At 37.4% G+C, this 17,467-nt stretch overlaps 1 protein-coding gene across 1 annotated transcript; it reads left to right on the top strand.

The window, feature by feature from the left end:
* Positions 1-224: 224 nt before the first annotated feature.
* Positions 225-10,662, top strand: LOC149967148 (uncharacterized). Its single transcript, XM_090172504.1, has 11 exons — positions 225-272; positions 1,819-1,858; positions 3,347-3,393; positions 3,533-3,649; positions 4,252-4,317; positions 5,832-5,846; positions 5,921-5,960; positions 7,696-7,736; positions 9,213-9,326; positions 10,486-10,551; positions 10,616-10,662. The coding sequence occupies exons 1-11, from the start codon at positions 252-254 to the stop codon at positions 10,622-10,624; spliced, it is 576 nt and encodes a 191-aa protein (XP_090028630.1). The 5' UTR covers positions 225-251; the 3' UTR covers positions 10,625-10,662.
* The last annotated feature ends 6,805 nt before the right edge of the window (positions 10,663-17,467 follow it).

Here is a 17,467-nt window from a genome sequence, read left to right as displayed (position 1 = left end):
GTTTTCCAAATATTAATTTAATTCGTATTTATTTCAGTTTTTAAGGTGCAACTATGAAGAAATTGTAAGTTCAATAAATGAATTCAATATGTTAATTTTAGTTAATACTTTTCGATAATTTTCATAATTCAAGGCAAAACATGGAGCTTTCGTTTTACCAACGGTAAGTTCAATTTCATAGCTTGCGTCGTTGCATGGTTTTGTTTTTCAAACTAGTAAATGCATTTATACGCGTGTATTTTCAGAAATGTATGAAGATAGTTAAAATGAAGGTATTTACTCGATTTATCTAATAACCACATTGGGTCGTACTAGTTATACGATTAGAAACAGCAAAAGTTTACAATATATATCGTTCGAGAGAAGTATCCATATAGGCCGTTAAAATGGAACAATGCATCTTCGTTAGGCACGAATTTCCCGGCAAACAACGGATGTGTACACCGCATCGCGGCTTAAAATTTAGCGAATCTATTACTCCACTTATAGATGTTAAAGGGGAACGGTCAAGCTTTAACCAGTTAGATAGCCCTATAGCCCATTAAAAACTAAAATTTATGGCGAAAACCGCATAAAAAAATATTGAGTGGTTAATTTTTAATAAAATTCGGAAATCGCTCATACGGGGTTAGGGGCGTGGGCGGCTGTTTTTGATCAAAAAAATTTCAATTTTATATATTTTTTCAATTTTATATATTTTTTCAATTTTACTTTTTTTACACATTTTTTCCAATTTAGCCATATCGGTTCATTTTCACCCATTTCGTTCATATTGATCAATTTTGATATTTTTGGTCAATTTTTATAATTTTTTTATAATTTTAGTATTTTAATTTTTTTTCAATTTTTTAAAATTTTTCACATGGGAATCGGTCAAAATCCCATGCTATTTTCAATGGGAAAATTTCCATTTTATGTTGTCAAAAACATTTTTCGTTGCCATGGCAAAACCGTTAACCATTTACTAAAATCCCTTTAGGATTTTTAAAGTTACATGAAGGTCTACCAATCCCCCGAGTTTGAACAAAATCGGTGTGTAACACCTCGGGTCGTCTCTTTGTGAGTTGGAAGTGAATAGGGTTTCATTTAGGTAAATACCTTTATGGCATACTTTCGAAAGATTGTAGTTAGTGTAGGGAGTTGTTGGCTCGCGTGGCATGCAGGGCTTGCCACCACCATCCTATGCATTGTAACCCGGCCACCGGAATTAATGGCTTTAAAAGTCGCTTGATAACTTAGGCCTAAGGTGGTGCCTTGGGTGTTAGCCTAGCTGATTATTATTATTTATTATTATTATTATGTTACGTATACTCTCACCAATATTTAAAAACGCTTCGAGTTTTGTCTTGGGTCCAAAATTCCCTTAACACAGCCGTGTTTTCAATTAACAATGCCAAAGGGGTAAGCACGCGTACTAAGATCTACTTCGCTAGAACATTTTATAGGATTGTTTCCAAAAGTCAAACACTTAGGTTCGTTAGGACATGCCAGCTAGGAGCAACAAACACAAGGAGAACGCAGCTAGATTTTAAACAGGCTAACGCAGAGTTGTGTACAAATTTCATTGGACGAGCCTTTACGCTGAACGTTTTACGGAAAGGGGGAAGACAATTTCCGAATTTTCCCCTTGCGACGGCAACAGGCGCTAAAGCGTCTAAGTAATGAAAACTGTACGCAAGAAAATGCTCGACTTTTCATGGGTTGCGTTCTCCTTGTGTGAGGTACTGTGTCTGCTGCTCCTAGATGTCAACATTTGCAGTGTTAATAAGCGGCAGCACATAATCGCAATGGTATTTGACCATATTTAATTCTTTTCAGGGAAGTGAAGCGGGGAAAAAAGTGCAAAAGTACTTATGCGGTAAGGATTCAAAAACAACCGAGTATACTGCAACTCGTGAGCCCGAGCTTGAGCCCCTGTTAAAATAAAAATTACTTCGAGCCCAAGCTTGAACCTATTTCATGATTCATATTACTCGGAGCTAGAGCCCGAGCCCGTATTAAAAATTAACGTACTAAGAGCTCAACCTTGAGCCCGAGCTAGATAATGATTTTGGTAGTTTTCATATCTGAGGTGAGCTCGAGCTCAACTCACGATTACGATTGAGCCCGAGCCCGAGACCGATTTGAATACTGTTTTCGTATCTGAAGATGAGCTCGATTTCCTTCCGATTCGCGTTATTGTTTAGCCCTAAAGCCCCATTTTCATGCTCGCTGGTAGCGGGTATAAATCGACAAAATCCGCTTCAGCTATACACTTTTTCACTTTCTGCGTCGATCTGTTTCAAACAGATATTTTAGCTTTATTTTCACGCTTGCGAGTGATGGAAGCGAATTTTGACGATTTTTATCCGCTACCAGCGAGCATGAAAATGGGGCTTAAGCCCACGTTTGAAATTTATTTTGGCCAAAAGAGCGTTAGAATTTAGAGGAACCTAGCACCGTCTGGATTCCCGGGCTCAGGGCTGCCTGACCGCCTCAGAATGTCTTCCACGTGTGCCAGTGATGACGGAATGGAGCTCGAAAACACTAATTGGGCTATTTGATAAATAAATTGTGCGACGAAAAATCGCGTTGAGCAACTTGAGCAACTCTAAGAGTCCAGAGCTGTCGAAAGGGTTTAATTATATCATGTTAAGCAGAGCTACAATATAGTTATCCTGAGCTTGAGCTTGTCTGAATATTTTACTGAGAGCTATTCACAAGACAGACTGCATTACGGGCTTCGTCACCGTTTTGCGTCCGCTTGCTCCCGCGTCACGCGTAGCCTTTGACAGCGCCTCGTTAGGGCGAGATTTTCTTCTTGTGATGACATCAATTCGTTACTAGCTCTCAGTAAAATATACCCCAAAATGACAAACTTATGGAACAAAATATAATAGACTTATGGTAAAACAGAATCGTCCAGGTGACTGATACCAAGAACGTATTTAGATCTCTAAGATTATAGAACTGAGAAAGATTGATAATGTGCATGCAACGTCATCTGGAAGTTACAAAACTAGGATATTTTGGTTATTGAATAACCGGGCTCAAATTCAGGTAAAATATTTTAAACCTGGATCATTCAATAACAAATCATATCATAGATTTCCATATTTTTCCAACCTCAAGATTGGGCTGCATGCGGATTTTAGAGTTTGGCTATTATGAAAAGTTAACAGCACGGCAGGGCAGCAGGAGATACTGATATCGTTTAAGGTCTTTAGAAACCAAAATACGTTCATGCTGATAGAATGTGAATGGTGTAGGCATACCGCTTTATCATTTTTAGTGATATGATGAAACCAAATTTTGAAATATAAAACTACTAATTTGGTTTTGCACGATTTAATATTGTTATTTTTAGAGAATGAAGACAGATTCAAATGCCTACGAAAACATGCTCCTTACGAAGTAATTGCTAAGTATTATTATAATTGTGACGTCACGTTAATTTATTCGTGTACAAACTCTATTATTTCTGAATGAAATAATTATAAATTAACGGTTTAAGCTATGTTTTTCGCACTTTAAACTAACGATTTGTTTTTAGGACTTGAAAATCATGGATATTTGTCAACATAAGTTATTTCCTGAAGTTACCTCAAAAGAATTCCAGGTGTTCGTCTGCGAAATGAAAGACACGTTTGACTTGAAAAGACTAGCAGATGTAAGCTAATTCTTTTCAATAATATACAGGGTAACACTAATAAAAAGACTAAAGAGCATAGCCAGGGTCGGGTGCACAGGGGAACATGAAATAGGGCTTGAAAAATTTTCTGCCCGAACCTTTTTCGACTCTGACATTTTGGCCTTGCACCAACTTGGACTGGCAACAAAACTGAGCAGAAATGTCAAATATTACTGTCTTTCGTAGTAGTACATTTTAAATTATAAAGGCTCTGTGCTGAACCAAACCTTAATTGTGCAATATCGCTGAAATTCAGAAATGTTACTGGTTATTAGTAAATCATGGTACATCAACAGCACATACCAATTAACATATGTATTTTAATGTATATATTTCTACTTCGGGAGAATGAGAAGGTTTTTAGCAATCAGGGGCACCCTCATGACCTAAATACTCAAATCATCCTTGTATCTCATTGGTTCCCTGAAACTTTCATCTTCCTTTCTTTCCCGGGGGAAAATTAGACCATGATGCCCGTGGACCGTCTCAACATAGTCATTTTCCCCAAGTTGAAATAATAAATACATTCTTTGTAGTACAAATTAATTTTTGGGTTTCCCGTTTGCACTTATTATTTACAGTTTAAAACATGTTGGGGAAATAAACTCAAGGAAGCTGGCAGACCTGTTCCACCCAGATACGCAATCGTAAGACATTTTGAATTATGTTTTCCATTTGCGGTAATGTTATCCACAAGCTTCCAACGAAATTTTTCATTTTAAAACAACATTAAATTGGTAAATAAATATGTATATGGAAAAACTGTACAACATATAGGTCAAAATATCTAATTTAAAAAAAATTATTTTTTAATATTACATTTAAAGCACTGTTTTGTATCGTAATAGTCTTACTCGATACATGGATGATGGAACTAATAAATATCTACGCTTAGCGGCTTAGGGACCCTTCGCTTTAGTACCAACGTCCCTAAGTTATTACTGCAAAGTTGGGCACTATCATATCTTTTGATTGTTTTGGTACTTGAAATGATAGGGAATCAAATTTCATTATTTCATACTTTCAAAATATCATTTTTGATAGTGATCTATCAACACTTTAAACTTTTAAATGATTTATTGAGTTGAAATCTCGGTAATGGCTTTAGTTTTTTGATAGATTTGACGAAAATTTACCCGAAAAATTATAGATTTTCACTTGAAAGGAGTCCTTATCCTAGTTTAAAAAATTATGCGTTTTTGGGATAAATATTGAAATTTTGAAATATGTTTTTCACGCCATCTCTTAGTAAAAATTTCAAAATTTGATAGTTATGATATGAAAAGGCCGTGAGGTGAGTCAACTGAGCTTGCGGAGGGGGTATTATCACGTGACGGTTAAACTCCAATGGGACGTTTCGAAAGTTTCAGTTTTGGATTTGATTTATAGAAAGTTTGCATCGCATTTTTACTTATTACCTGATTTACCTCATAATTATCGTTTTATTGACTGGAAGAGGCTGGGGCTGTACAATGTCAAACTCCATGTCAAAGCTATTGAGCCTATTGTGATATATATCTACTAAACAAAGCATTTGTGATTATCATTATTTCGCAAACGAGGAATTAAAATTGATTGTTTTGAAAAAAAAATTTAATTATTTCGCTGTATATTATTTTATTTGATATAATTTACAAAAAAAATATTTTATTGGGGGTATGATTTATAGCTTTTTATCTGTAAAAAAATTTATATGAGAGAAAAATTTATATGTAGAATGCAAAAAAATATATAATTGATAGTTACCAATAAGTCATTTAGGGAAAAAATGATACTGATACGATCGTAAATTTTCAACTACTAACTTCACGCGAGTTAATTTATATATAGACACAAAATCTCGGAAATTTTATTTATTCATTGAGAGTTTACCGCCATCTATTGAATCTAAATCGCAAAAAAATCTATACTTTAAATATTTGAAATAAAAAAATGAGAGAAAATTGATAGCAACGCCATCTATTATATTTTGATAGGAAAAAAATTTATCTGCAAAAGTGTGCCCAACTTTGGTTATTAGTTCCATGCTCGATATGTCAAAATTTTCCTAGATGTGGGGAAATTTCCCTCATCACTAGTATCTCCCCAATTAAAAAGGGGGAGACATAACTATCAGAAATATTTAATTTTCTTTCACTGTTTCTTTTTTCTAACCTCAAAGGAATGCAAACTAATCGTAAGTTAATCGTAAATATTATTCTTCAGTAAAGTACGTATATTATAAATGCAATGCGTTTTTATTATCCACAGGAAAAGGGTGCGATTATTAAATGGTGGCTTTGTGATAAAAGTATGCTTGTTTTGAAATAACAACTATGTATTCATACTTAGGGAGAATGTTAAGATGATTTTTTGTCGTTTCTCCCATATAACCCCCGTCTGCCTTTATGCTCCTCTCCTTAAAAGTGAGCTGGCATTTGTGTGACTATGTATGCAAAGTGCGAAATTTACGGTAAACTCTGCGTGGTCTCGCTAGTACCGAGGGGGGTGTAGGCCTTGTAGGGGGTTAAAAAGCACGGTGCTTTTTCTTTATTTGCCACAAAGCTTGCGTTGCCCTTTAAGGGGCAAGACTACAGTGACCATTGTCTACTTTCTCGCTATTTCAAGCTGAACTCTTTTAATTTTGTATTTTAACTTACAAAATTAATATTTAAGTGTAGAACAGCCTTTTGTTTAGTGACTAAAATAATGTTGACAATTTTAAATTTAAAAGTAATTAAGTTATTACGTTTTAATTCGGACCCCCGGAGCTAAACAAGTTGGGCAAGCGCCCAAACTACCCTTTAGATAGGACCTAATATCTCGTTAACTATTAATATTATAATTATCAAAATTATTTTAAGCACTAGAGGACAGTTCAGCCTAATATGGAAAGTGTAATTCAATTATGTAATTGTTAAAACAGAAACGTTCAGCTTGAACGAAAAAGAGTCTTTTACTGTATTCTTCCCCCTTAAAACCAAAAACAAATAGACATAAACCGAAAGTCTCGCATTGGAGGCAAAGTTCGCGCCGTGCAATCTGATAATCTATTTTATCCCCTTTCTAAGGTGCTGACCCCCTTCGCGGATCGTTACAAATTTAGAGCATTGCACGAGGTACATCATCATCATACATGCGAAAGCTGGTTTTGAAAACGTCGCTCTCCGCGAAATAGCTAGCAGGCTGTGTTGCCAACCTGTACGATAATTATCGTTTTGTACGACAATTCACCTCCCGATAGATGTACGATATCACAACGTACGATATCGGCAATTGTACGATAATTCAGTAGGATGTACGATATTACAACGTACGATATTGACAATTGTACGATAATTCAGTAGGAATTAGTTTTTGTAATGTACGTTGTTGAAAAATACCCGTTTTGACGCTTAGGTTTGGTATCAAAGTTTATTCTTAGAAATATGTTTACAATTAAACTATAGTACGTTCTCAAAAAATAGTACCATTTATAATATTATGCAAATAGACAGAAAGAGCAGGTAGGAAATCCCGCCAGGTTGTTTAGCATCGTGAAACACTACTTTTACAAATGTCTGACCAGATTTTTCAAATGCTTTAGAGACCATCTGATTGGTTGGGAAACATTGGGGGTTTGCACCTTCGATTTCAAGTAAACCAAATGGAAAGGTACAGAATACCGCTAATGCTAGACTTTCTGTTTATGACTATTTAAACTGTCTTCTGAAGCGCACGCTGGTGACGGTTTTCATCCCTCTTTCGTGACGGGAAAAACTAGACCATGGTGCCCGCGTATATCGTATCAGCGTAGAATTTCTCCCAAAGTATAAAAAAATATCTTATTGGTATTAAAGGGGCTCCAAAGTTCGGTGGCAAAAAAAGAAGAAAATTGAGCATGTTTTTCTTTCCCCCCAACCCCTCACTCGGCCTTGGCAGAGGCGGGCAGAGTCACCCTTAAATTTCGCACTTTACTGAATTTACACACATTTTGCCACCGAACTTTGGAGCCCCTTTAAGTTCGTAAAAATGAAACTAAATTGATTATCTTGGAATTATTTCAGGGAGCCGGTATAGCTGCATCAAGAACAACTTACCAGTTAATGTTCGTATTCAGAATTTTTCTTTTTACTTAGTAGCGCCAGTGGTTCCCCTTAATATAGTACCAGAATTTCCCTAAGAGAGATAAGATCGAAGAAGAATATTTCGCCGCTAGTGGCGTGACCGAGCTAGTCGTTCTAAAAATTACGCAACACAAAAAAACTACCTTTAAAAGGACCCCCCGGCGTTTGCAAAATCTGGGTGAAATTCCAGTAGCTCCGCCACTTTTGTACCTCGTGATATCAAGACTGGCTAATTATTTTCTACTATTTTTCAATAGAAAGGAAACCAGTAAAATGCAAACGTCGGTCGGGCTCTTTAAATAGGCGCTATCATAACCATTTTCGCCGCTGCCTAGTGATTTATTGCGCAGATAATCCCTCAAATAAACACTTCAATAAATCATCCTCCAAGCAAATCGGCAAGAAGTAATATTTCAGAGAGCCAGGACTTGCAAGTCACTGTTTATATAGTGCTTGTTAAAATAATGGAAAATTTTCACCTTTACAGCAGCAACAAGTGTTCTCTTTTAACCAGGTAGCTTTTTTGACATATTAAATCTGGGCAAAAATACGACGTTCTGTTTACAGGTGAAAAGTTTCCATTTTTTTCAACAAGCACTATATAAACAATAACTTGCGGGTCCAGGCTCTCGGAAATATTACTACTGGGCGATTTCCATAGAGGGTGATTAGAGGTCGGTCTAACAAATAAATTAACCGCAAAAATTTCAATTAATCATTAAAATTAGTATTATTTGTTTTATACGAATAAATTATACGATTAAACAACGATTTGACATGCAAAATTAATAATTTTTTTCGAATATTTCTGAATAATTCTCGGTTTTGGATAAATATAAACAATCGTATAATTTCTTATTCAAAAGCCGTCCTCTAAGGGTGATTTATTTAAGCGTCTATTGTTCGAGTCTTTCGTGTACAAAATAAATCGGAAAATTATCTGCTAGGACGAGATACGACTTGTTTTTAACGTGACTAGCGCCAAATTACCGACTAGCTTGTTTTAAACCTGGTGGGAGAAATGTGAAATTCGTTGATCCACGAGAAACATGGAAGTGCATACTCATTCATACCATAAGTATGCCATAAAATCATTTTCGTTAATGAAACCTTGTTCACGGGATATGACGTAAATTACGTCACTTACAATTCCGTGACGAAATACGCGTCATCAGCTTTACTGATGGGAAACGGAAGTTAGTGAGAATTCCTCGCGCGTTTCTGGCTTTGCCCATGTCAAGTTTAGTTCGTGCCTCGCGATCACATGATTTCATCCATGGTAACCTTTTCAATAGCGCAAGGATTATAAGCATTTTTGCATTTTTGGGTCCGCTTAATGTATGTTCCGCGTGAAACAAGGTCTCATTGAATTTTTTTCAAAGGAAATGTTATACAGAGGCATACTTATGAGTAATTATGTTACATATGCTCATACTAAATGTCATCATATGCTTTAGATGACCATGGAAGTGGATCAATGTATGCACGAGTTTTTCCCTAAAGTGACTGATACTGATCTGTCATCAATCTGTGATGTCGACGGTGATGAAGTCGAAGAGAAAATTGGCAGAGTAAGTTTTTTGTTGTTGTTCATTTAATATTTGTTATTTTAGTATTAATATGAAGTTTTTAATTTCCGAGCTGCATTATGGCTTTCCATCCTTTTAACTTTAAAAAAAAAACAGGTTGCCCTTTTTTTGACCTAGACAAAGCAGGGTCAAGAAGCGTTCCACCGGGGGCGAAGTTTGTCATTTATGAGACAGATTTTAAAATTTTGGTTCCCTAAAGAAAGGTGTCCTCCAATATAGCTGGCGGCCGCGGGCATATGCCCCTCTGTACTTCCCTTAACCCGGTCCCTGTGTAAATGTAAGACAGGGTTATGTGCTTCAAAGATTTGAATGAGCTTTTTCGGTTTTCATAGAACCACTTAGCGGCCAACGTGAGAACTTCAAAAACTGCTATATTTTCTTCTGCTAAAAACGCGGAAAATCACAAAGCGTCTGCTTATTAGACGATAATCCAGCAGTTTACGAACTTCTCGCGTTGGCTCTATGTAGCTATTTTGTGATGATATTGGTCATTTCAAAAGGAATTTTTTTAAATGGCCTCCAATGGTCCAACCTGCTCATTAACCAATAAAGGACAATGATGTTCCTGTTATTGAAATAATATTGTCAGCAATTGATCTAATATCGTAAAACATTTAACTAAATATTGTCAAAACGTTTACGAATTTTTTCAAACATGATCTTATATTGTCCAACATTGAACTGATATTGTCCAACATTGAACTGATATTGTCCAACATGAACTGATATTGTCCAAAATTGAACTAATAGTGCCCAACATTGAACTGATATTGTCTGAAATTGAACTAATAGTGTCCAACATTGAACTGATATTGTCCAACAATGAACTAATATATTCCAAAATTTAACTAATATTATCCACCATTTAACTAATATTTCCAACTTTGAACTAATATTTCCAACTCGGAACTAATATTTGCACATTGAACTAATATTTGCAACATTGAACTAATATTTCCAATATTGAACTAATATTTCCAACATTGAACTAATATTTCCAACATCGAACTAATATTTCCAATATTGAACTAATATTTCCAACATTGAACTAATATTGAACTAAATTTGTTATTAACCTTTTACATTTAGGTTAACTAACAACATTTACAAATATGTATATTATTTTAAATTTTAATAATAGGTTACCGGTTGCGCTATACACCACTTCAAAAAGAAAAATCCCAATATTGCAAGAATATTTATCACCGTAAGCTTTCCGAAATATTAATATTAAATATCATTTGGTTAAATATACCATTTATTATTTTCAGAAATGCTAATTTAATAAACTTGTAATTTGGATATTCATGTAATCAAGATGAAATAAAAAATATATATATGCATTAGTTTGTATTTTTCGAAATTCGCTTGCGAGCTTTATGTGTGCAGCTGACTTAAAAATAATCGCAACATATAGTTGAAATAAATATTTTTTTCTTTTAGAAACTCTGTAATAACGAAACGTATTATTTTGAAAAATCAACAAGACCATCATTAGCCACCGAAAACCTAGCGCTACGCCTTCTTCTGGTTGCCGTAATCAACTAGATATGTAGCGTATTAGCAGACACTATTAGCGTGTTTTAGGGTAATGACGAATAAAATAAAAGCTATAAAAGGTTGAAATTTGCATTTTATTATAATTTTACACTGTTTTGAGTTTTCAACACAAAGCTACTACGACGAAAAAAGGGTAGGTATTTTTCTCTAATTTGACAATAGCAAACTTTATCATAGGCGCTGCATTAGAAAAATGTAGCACCGCAGCGCCACCTAGCATTAGAAGAATATAGGGATAAATATACAGGGTGTTACGTATAAGTTTGTCGTAAATTCAGGGGAGTGTTCTATGGGTCCCAATGAGTAAAAATGCACTGATGAACATGGGTACTAAAATTCTTCGATTCGGAGATATGGGCTCCCAAAATCTACCCCACAAAGCAGAACAAAGCTTTAAGACTAATGAACTTTGTTTCATAAAATGATCAGTGGTTTTTTATCAGTGAAGCGATAATGTTAATTATCGCACTTTTAGAAGAAAGATAAGTCCGACATGGCCACATGGGATACAAGCTATTTTAAAGTATTGGAACTGTTCAAAGTAGGCCTAAAGGTAAAAAAAATCTAAGATACAAATGCCGATAATATCCTAAACGATTAGATTTAAAAAATTCTAATCGGTGAAGCTTCAGAGCAAATAAGAAAATTCTAAATGTAATTCAAAAATTGTGCGTAGCTCCTCCGAATGCATCGGTGAGTATATTCTAATGTATAAAATAGTAAACATAATATGTCAAACTTTTCTAATATCGAATAGGCGGATATGCATTTGATGTAACAACGGGCTCGAGGAAATAGTTAAGTAGTTCGAAGATTGTACTAGGAACAGTTTCCTCGAAGACCAGCTGTGGCTCGGGAAAGACCGAAAGATATTCCAGAAGACGTTAATTAAGTTACCCCTCAGTATTTTTTTCAATTTATAGAATTATTTTATCACCATTTTTAAGGTTGATCCCGGTACAAGTACTAGGCAAGTTGGTCGGCAATTAGGTGATAGTCACGTAATGGTATGGCGAATTCTACAAGGGCCCTGAATTCCACCCATACCAGAAACAAAATTTACAAGTTTTAAACAAAGCTGACTATCTTTGTCAAACTGACTTTTCTCAGTGGTATCTACGAGCAACAAACACAAGGAGAACGCAGCTAGCCTTTAAACACGCTAACGAAGGGTTGTGTACGAATTTCATTGAATGAACTCACGAGCCTTTACGCTGAATGAATGAATGAATGGTTTATTTGTTTGCGTACAATACGCGCCCTTTTATATCAGGGCGGCTCCGCTTAGGGGAGCACAACAACATAGAATTAAATTAATTACATTGAACCAAATATATATATATATATATATATATATATATATATATATATATAAAAACACACAAGAGCCAAAAAAATTATTGAGTCGCGGAACTTCTCTTCTGTTGTAATACACGAGTTTTTTGCCAATGCCATTTTGTTAAAAGGTGTTTGATTAGAGCGGGGTTCCATTCCTTTCCTGATAGTCCGAGAAGGTCTTCAACGGGTAAATAAAAAGTATCCTCTCTCCAATCTTGGATTTCCTGGAGATCATCCAAAGCTGAGCAAGCCAATAAAACATGTTCTAAAGTTTCAACATCTTCACCGCATTGTACGCATCTTGTCGAAGATCCGAATAGCTGGCCACAACGTTCACTGGTTAATAAAGCGCCTGTCCGAGCTTGAAAAAGAAGGCCACTGGGAAAGCTACCATCGTAACAGTCTTCAGCACTCGCTCTTGCTTTAGTTTTGTACACTTGAAGTGAGCGGTGACTCTCCACTTTTTTCAGCCAATTTATCTCCGCGTGCCGGTTAACATCTTGGTCGACGTAACGGTTCCACTGCACTTCTGATCGTGCCTCAGATCGTTGAGTTCCAACGCCATATGTGCGATCGAGAATAGCCGCGCGTCTCGTGAAGCGAGAGCTGAAGTGACTCAAATTGCGGGCGACTACATAAACTTTCTTCGCCAGCCTGTGGGGAGCCATGAACTTCAATCGTCCGAGGTACTTAAGTTTACTGCGTGCTTCTCGCTCGACCATCAAGCTCCAGCCCATTTCTCCCTGAATGGCTATATGCGCCGCCATCGGACCAGCACACAAGGCGTATCGGCCGACTTCACGTTGGACATATTCGAGAGATTCCAAAATAGGCTTAGAGACGTCGAGAACTTCATTTGCGTACGTTAACGCCGGTACAGCTACTGTCTTCCACAAAGTTCTGGCAACGGAGTACGAATTATAGGATTTCTCCGCGAGGTTACGGACCAACCACCGAAATTTATTTCCTTTAGGCACTAAGGACTTTTCCCATTGTTCAAGATAATTCCTCCCTGAGGAGAACTCCACTCCTAAGTACTTGTACGACTCGACAATTTTAATCGTACTATGTTGAAGGACGAAATCACGTTTACACTTCAGAGTCGACGACAGAATGGGCAAGACATTAGATTTTTCGGCGCTAAAGGACAGCCCTTTCTATTCAGCGAAATTCGTACATTCGTTCAAAAGTAGCTGCAAATCGCCAGCGTTATTTGCCATCAAAACGATATCGTCAGCGTACATCAAACAGGGAATGATGGTAAACTTCCCTTTTACCTGCTCTTCCATGTCATTGTACTTAGGAACACAAGCTCCCATCCCAAGGGAAGACAGCCGAAACGCAAGTTCATCCAGAAAAGCGATAAACAACAAAGGGGACAGGGGACAGCCCTGACGTAGTCCAATTCTGCTTTCGACGGGTGTGGTCGTCACATCGTTAAGAGTATACGTGTAGATACAACTGCTATAGTGGCTTTTAACGAGTTCGATGCTTCCCATAGTGACTCCCTTCGCTTCTAGACTCGTCCATAATCGACCTCTATCCACGCTATCGTAGGCCTTAGTGATATCAAGGAAAGCCAGAAAAACGTCAAGATTTCGATGTCGTGAGATTTCTATTAGATGAGTCAAGACAAATATGTTATCAGCTATCCTACGGTCTTTTCGAAAGCCACCTTGCGCCTCATCCAAAGAGTTAGCCGCTTCGAGTTCGGTACTCAGACGCTCTCGCACCAACATAGCGTAAACCTTGTACAGCACAGATGCAACTGCTATAGGTCTGTAAGAGTTTAGTTCATCTTCCGGTTTATCTTTGCCCTTATGAATAAGAGTCACTCGAGCTTCAGTCCAATCCTTCGGAATAGTCTTATTTTCTCTGCACTCATTACATAAGCGAAGCAAACACCGCCTAGCCAATGGGCCCAAAGATTTGAGACTTTCTGCGTAAATACCATCAGAACCAGCGGCTTTGCCCGAACGTAAGTTTCGCAACGTACTCTTCAATTCCTGATAAGAAAAATCCTCAACGGCAATGTCTATGTAGGCGGTGCGTCGGTCTGGTGCACCATCACTAGATGAACGTTTTACGGGCGGGGGGGAGGGAAGACAATTTCCGAATTTTCGCCTTCCGACGGCGTCTAGCCAATGAAAAATGTACACAAGAAAATCCATGACTTTTGACGGGTTGCGTTCTCCTTGTGTGGGTGTTGTGTTTGTTGCTCCTAGGTGGTATGTAAACTGTGTAGGCGTTGACCTTCAGTTCCCCAGACTTCTGCTAACATCCGATTAGACCGGTTTTCCCGTGACGGAACACTTAATTTACTTACAGCAGTTTAGCCTTAACGTCTCGTGTGGCATCATTGGCCATCATTTAGTTGAACCGTATTTTCTACCACCCAGGCTAAATGATGAAGCATATCTAAGTTTTTTGGAAGATACTTTACCAGAGTTACTCGAAGACGTACCATTAGAAACGAGACGACGCGTGTGTTGCTAGCACAACGCAGCTCCAGCTCATTTTGGTCGTGAAGTTAGAACTCATCTGGATGCTACCTTTCCTTTGAGGTGGATAGGTCGGAGCGTCGCTGTGAATGCCGGCACGATCCCCAGAATTAAACACATGGGATTTTTTTTCCTCTGGGGTTATCAGAAGGATTTGGTGTACAAGACGGAAGTACGCAACCTTGATGATTTGCGATAATGTATAATAGCAGGTTATTTAGACTATCAGTAACACATCTGGAATTTTTGAACGAGTACGTGAATCATCGGGTTGATGCATGTATTAGAGCCATGGGTGGTCATTTTAAACAATTATTTTAATAATTTAAAGTACTTGTTCCTCTACGTCTTCTTGGGTGTCGTTTGCTCCCGAGCGCTAGCTGGTTATATTTGTAAGTTTGCTCCGTCGATCTGGCACCCGTCTTTGAGGAATCTGCTTCTGGTAAATCTTTGAGCTTCTAGACTATTTCCGATTTCGTTGAGACCGTCCTTACATATAAAGAGCATTTTTTATTGGAAAATATGCCATATTAGCTACAGACCAGATTTGAAAATATTAAAACATTTCTTGTGGGAGATTGTCAGCATTTGTATCTTTCATTTTGATAAATAAAAACATTCGTGACGACAATTTTTTATTTTTAACTTTATTTGGAACAGTATCAATACTTGAAAATATCTTGTATCCCTTAATGTCAGACTGATCTTACTTCTAAAAGCGCAATAACGATCTTTTTCCACTTGTTATAAATTGTACCACTTAACTGATAAAAAAAACAACAGACCATTTTATGAAAACAATTTGGTACAGGGCAGGCCCGTAGCTCAGATTTTCCAGTTGAGGGGGCCTGGCGAATCCCTTAAAAAACAATTTATTTCCTAAGACCTATGAGCAGAAATACATAAACCGAAATTATCAGCGAGCTATCCCGCTAACGCTAGAGACACTTTCCTAGTCCTCACACCTCCTACCCGCGGTATCACCTAGGAGCAGCAAACACAAGGAGAACGCAGCTAGCCTTTAATTACGTTAACGCAGTCTTGTGTACCAATTTCATTGGACGAGCCTTTACTCTGATCGTTTTACGGGCGGGGGGAAGACAATTTCCGAATTTTTCCCTTCCGACGGCAGCAGGCGCTAAAGCGTGTAACTTATGAAAATTGTACACAAGAAAATCCACTACTTTTGACGGGTTGCGTCCTCCTTGTGTTGTGTGTTGTGTTTGTTGCTCCTAGGTATCACCCTCCTCCCTACTCGAAATGCTGCCTCCCTAGAAGCGTTGAAAAACCACGGACTAAATAAATACTCTGGGAAAGTATATTTTTTGGTCGGTGTAACAAGTTCCAAACACAGTTAGCTCGGTTATCAATTTCGTTCGAATTCAAAATGTCGATTCAAGATGCTTTTACGGTTTTACCCAGTGCAATATGTTCCTAATGAATAGACCTAAGCGGTAGGATAAATCTGTGTGTTGTAATTTAATTAAAAGTGATAGAAATTCAATGGAATTAACAGCTTCACAAACTATGGTTGTTAAGCCTTTGTCAAAATGTTCAAATGTGGCAACTCAGTGATATCTTTTGCCTCTAAATTTGAATAAAAAACCAAAACAATTGATAAATTTACAAATATTGTGGACCCACCCAAGCTTGAAATAAATGTCGCACGCACACAAACTGTAATAGTCTTTGTCGATAGCTACGCCGCAAAATTTTCGTTTTGAAAACGAAAACATTTGAGAGAGTTGGCCGTTTTCGGTCTATCGAAATCTGGCAGCATTGCCTGCCTTCCGGCCTGTATCTCCATACCGAAAATATTTTACTAAACTGATCGGCGGCGTTTTTGACCGTTATTTTGAATTATCGACTAAGACTATTTACAGCTGGTCACCTCTATTTGAAGAAGTTATTAAAGCATTAGAACTTCACTTTTCTTCTGAATTGTCTTATCAGGTAGTTTTGTATTACTTAAATATCCAACTAGTTCATCGCGTAAGATTTCGTTTCCTTCCATTATTTAAATAATTAATTTAGTTTACAACCGCTGGTCTCTTCACTTCACAATCTCGCATATCGTTAGCCTAGGTTTGAAGACTAAAAGTAGACGACGTTCGATAGGTTGACCTTTGGCTCGGGGGTCGGAATAAAGGTTTACAAGTTTTTGGTGTATATAGCGGGGGCCTTCACACCAGGCGCGCAATTAAAAAACAAACAAAACAAAAAAGAAAAATAATAAAAAGCTCGAAGTACACTGTACAAATGGTAGAATTACACCAAAAACAAAGGAAAACAAAATAAGGAAACCGAGCAGAATGTCAATGCACCGCACGTCGCAGAATAGCACAGGTGGCAATAATAATGTCCATATGACCTCCATGTACTGCTTTAAGAACTCCCACTAGAGTGTTCGGAAGATTGCGCTGAAACCAGCGCTGGGCGACGCCCAGTGTGGACCTTTGGCTCGACGGAAAACAGTTTTTAATTATTTCCCTCACTAGATGGCAGACTACTCTACCCGTTATACACCCGGATTTATTCTTCGGCTGCGGGCGGGTGTAAATTTCGGAACCCTTTCCCTTCACCCCTCTGTTGAGCTAAGGGAAAGAGTCTCTTATAGCGTTTTCCATTTGATCGCTCAAGATACGCTCTGAATCTGTCTCTGACGTCATAGATCTCGCCCCAATCGACTAGAGTAAAACCGCAAATGGAACATTCCATGAACAT

The sequence above is a fragment of the Leiobunum rupestre genome, chromosome 1 (assembly GCF_980474605.1).
Source record: "Leiobunum rupestre chromosome 1, qqLeiRupe1.1.hap1, whole genome shotgun sequence".
Taxonomy (NCBI): Eukaryota; Metazoa; Arthropoda; class Arachnida; order Opiliones; family Sclerosomatidae; genus Leiobunum; species Leiobunum rupestre.
The sequence above is the reverse complement of the archived record's forward strand: the minus strand, read 5'-3'. Positions and strand labels throughout refer to the sequence as shown.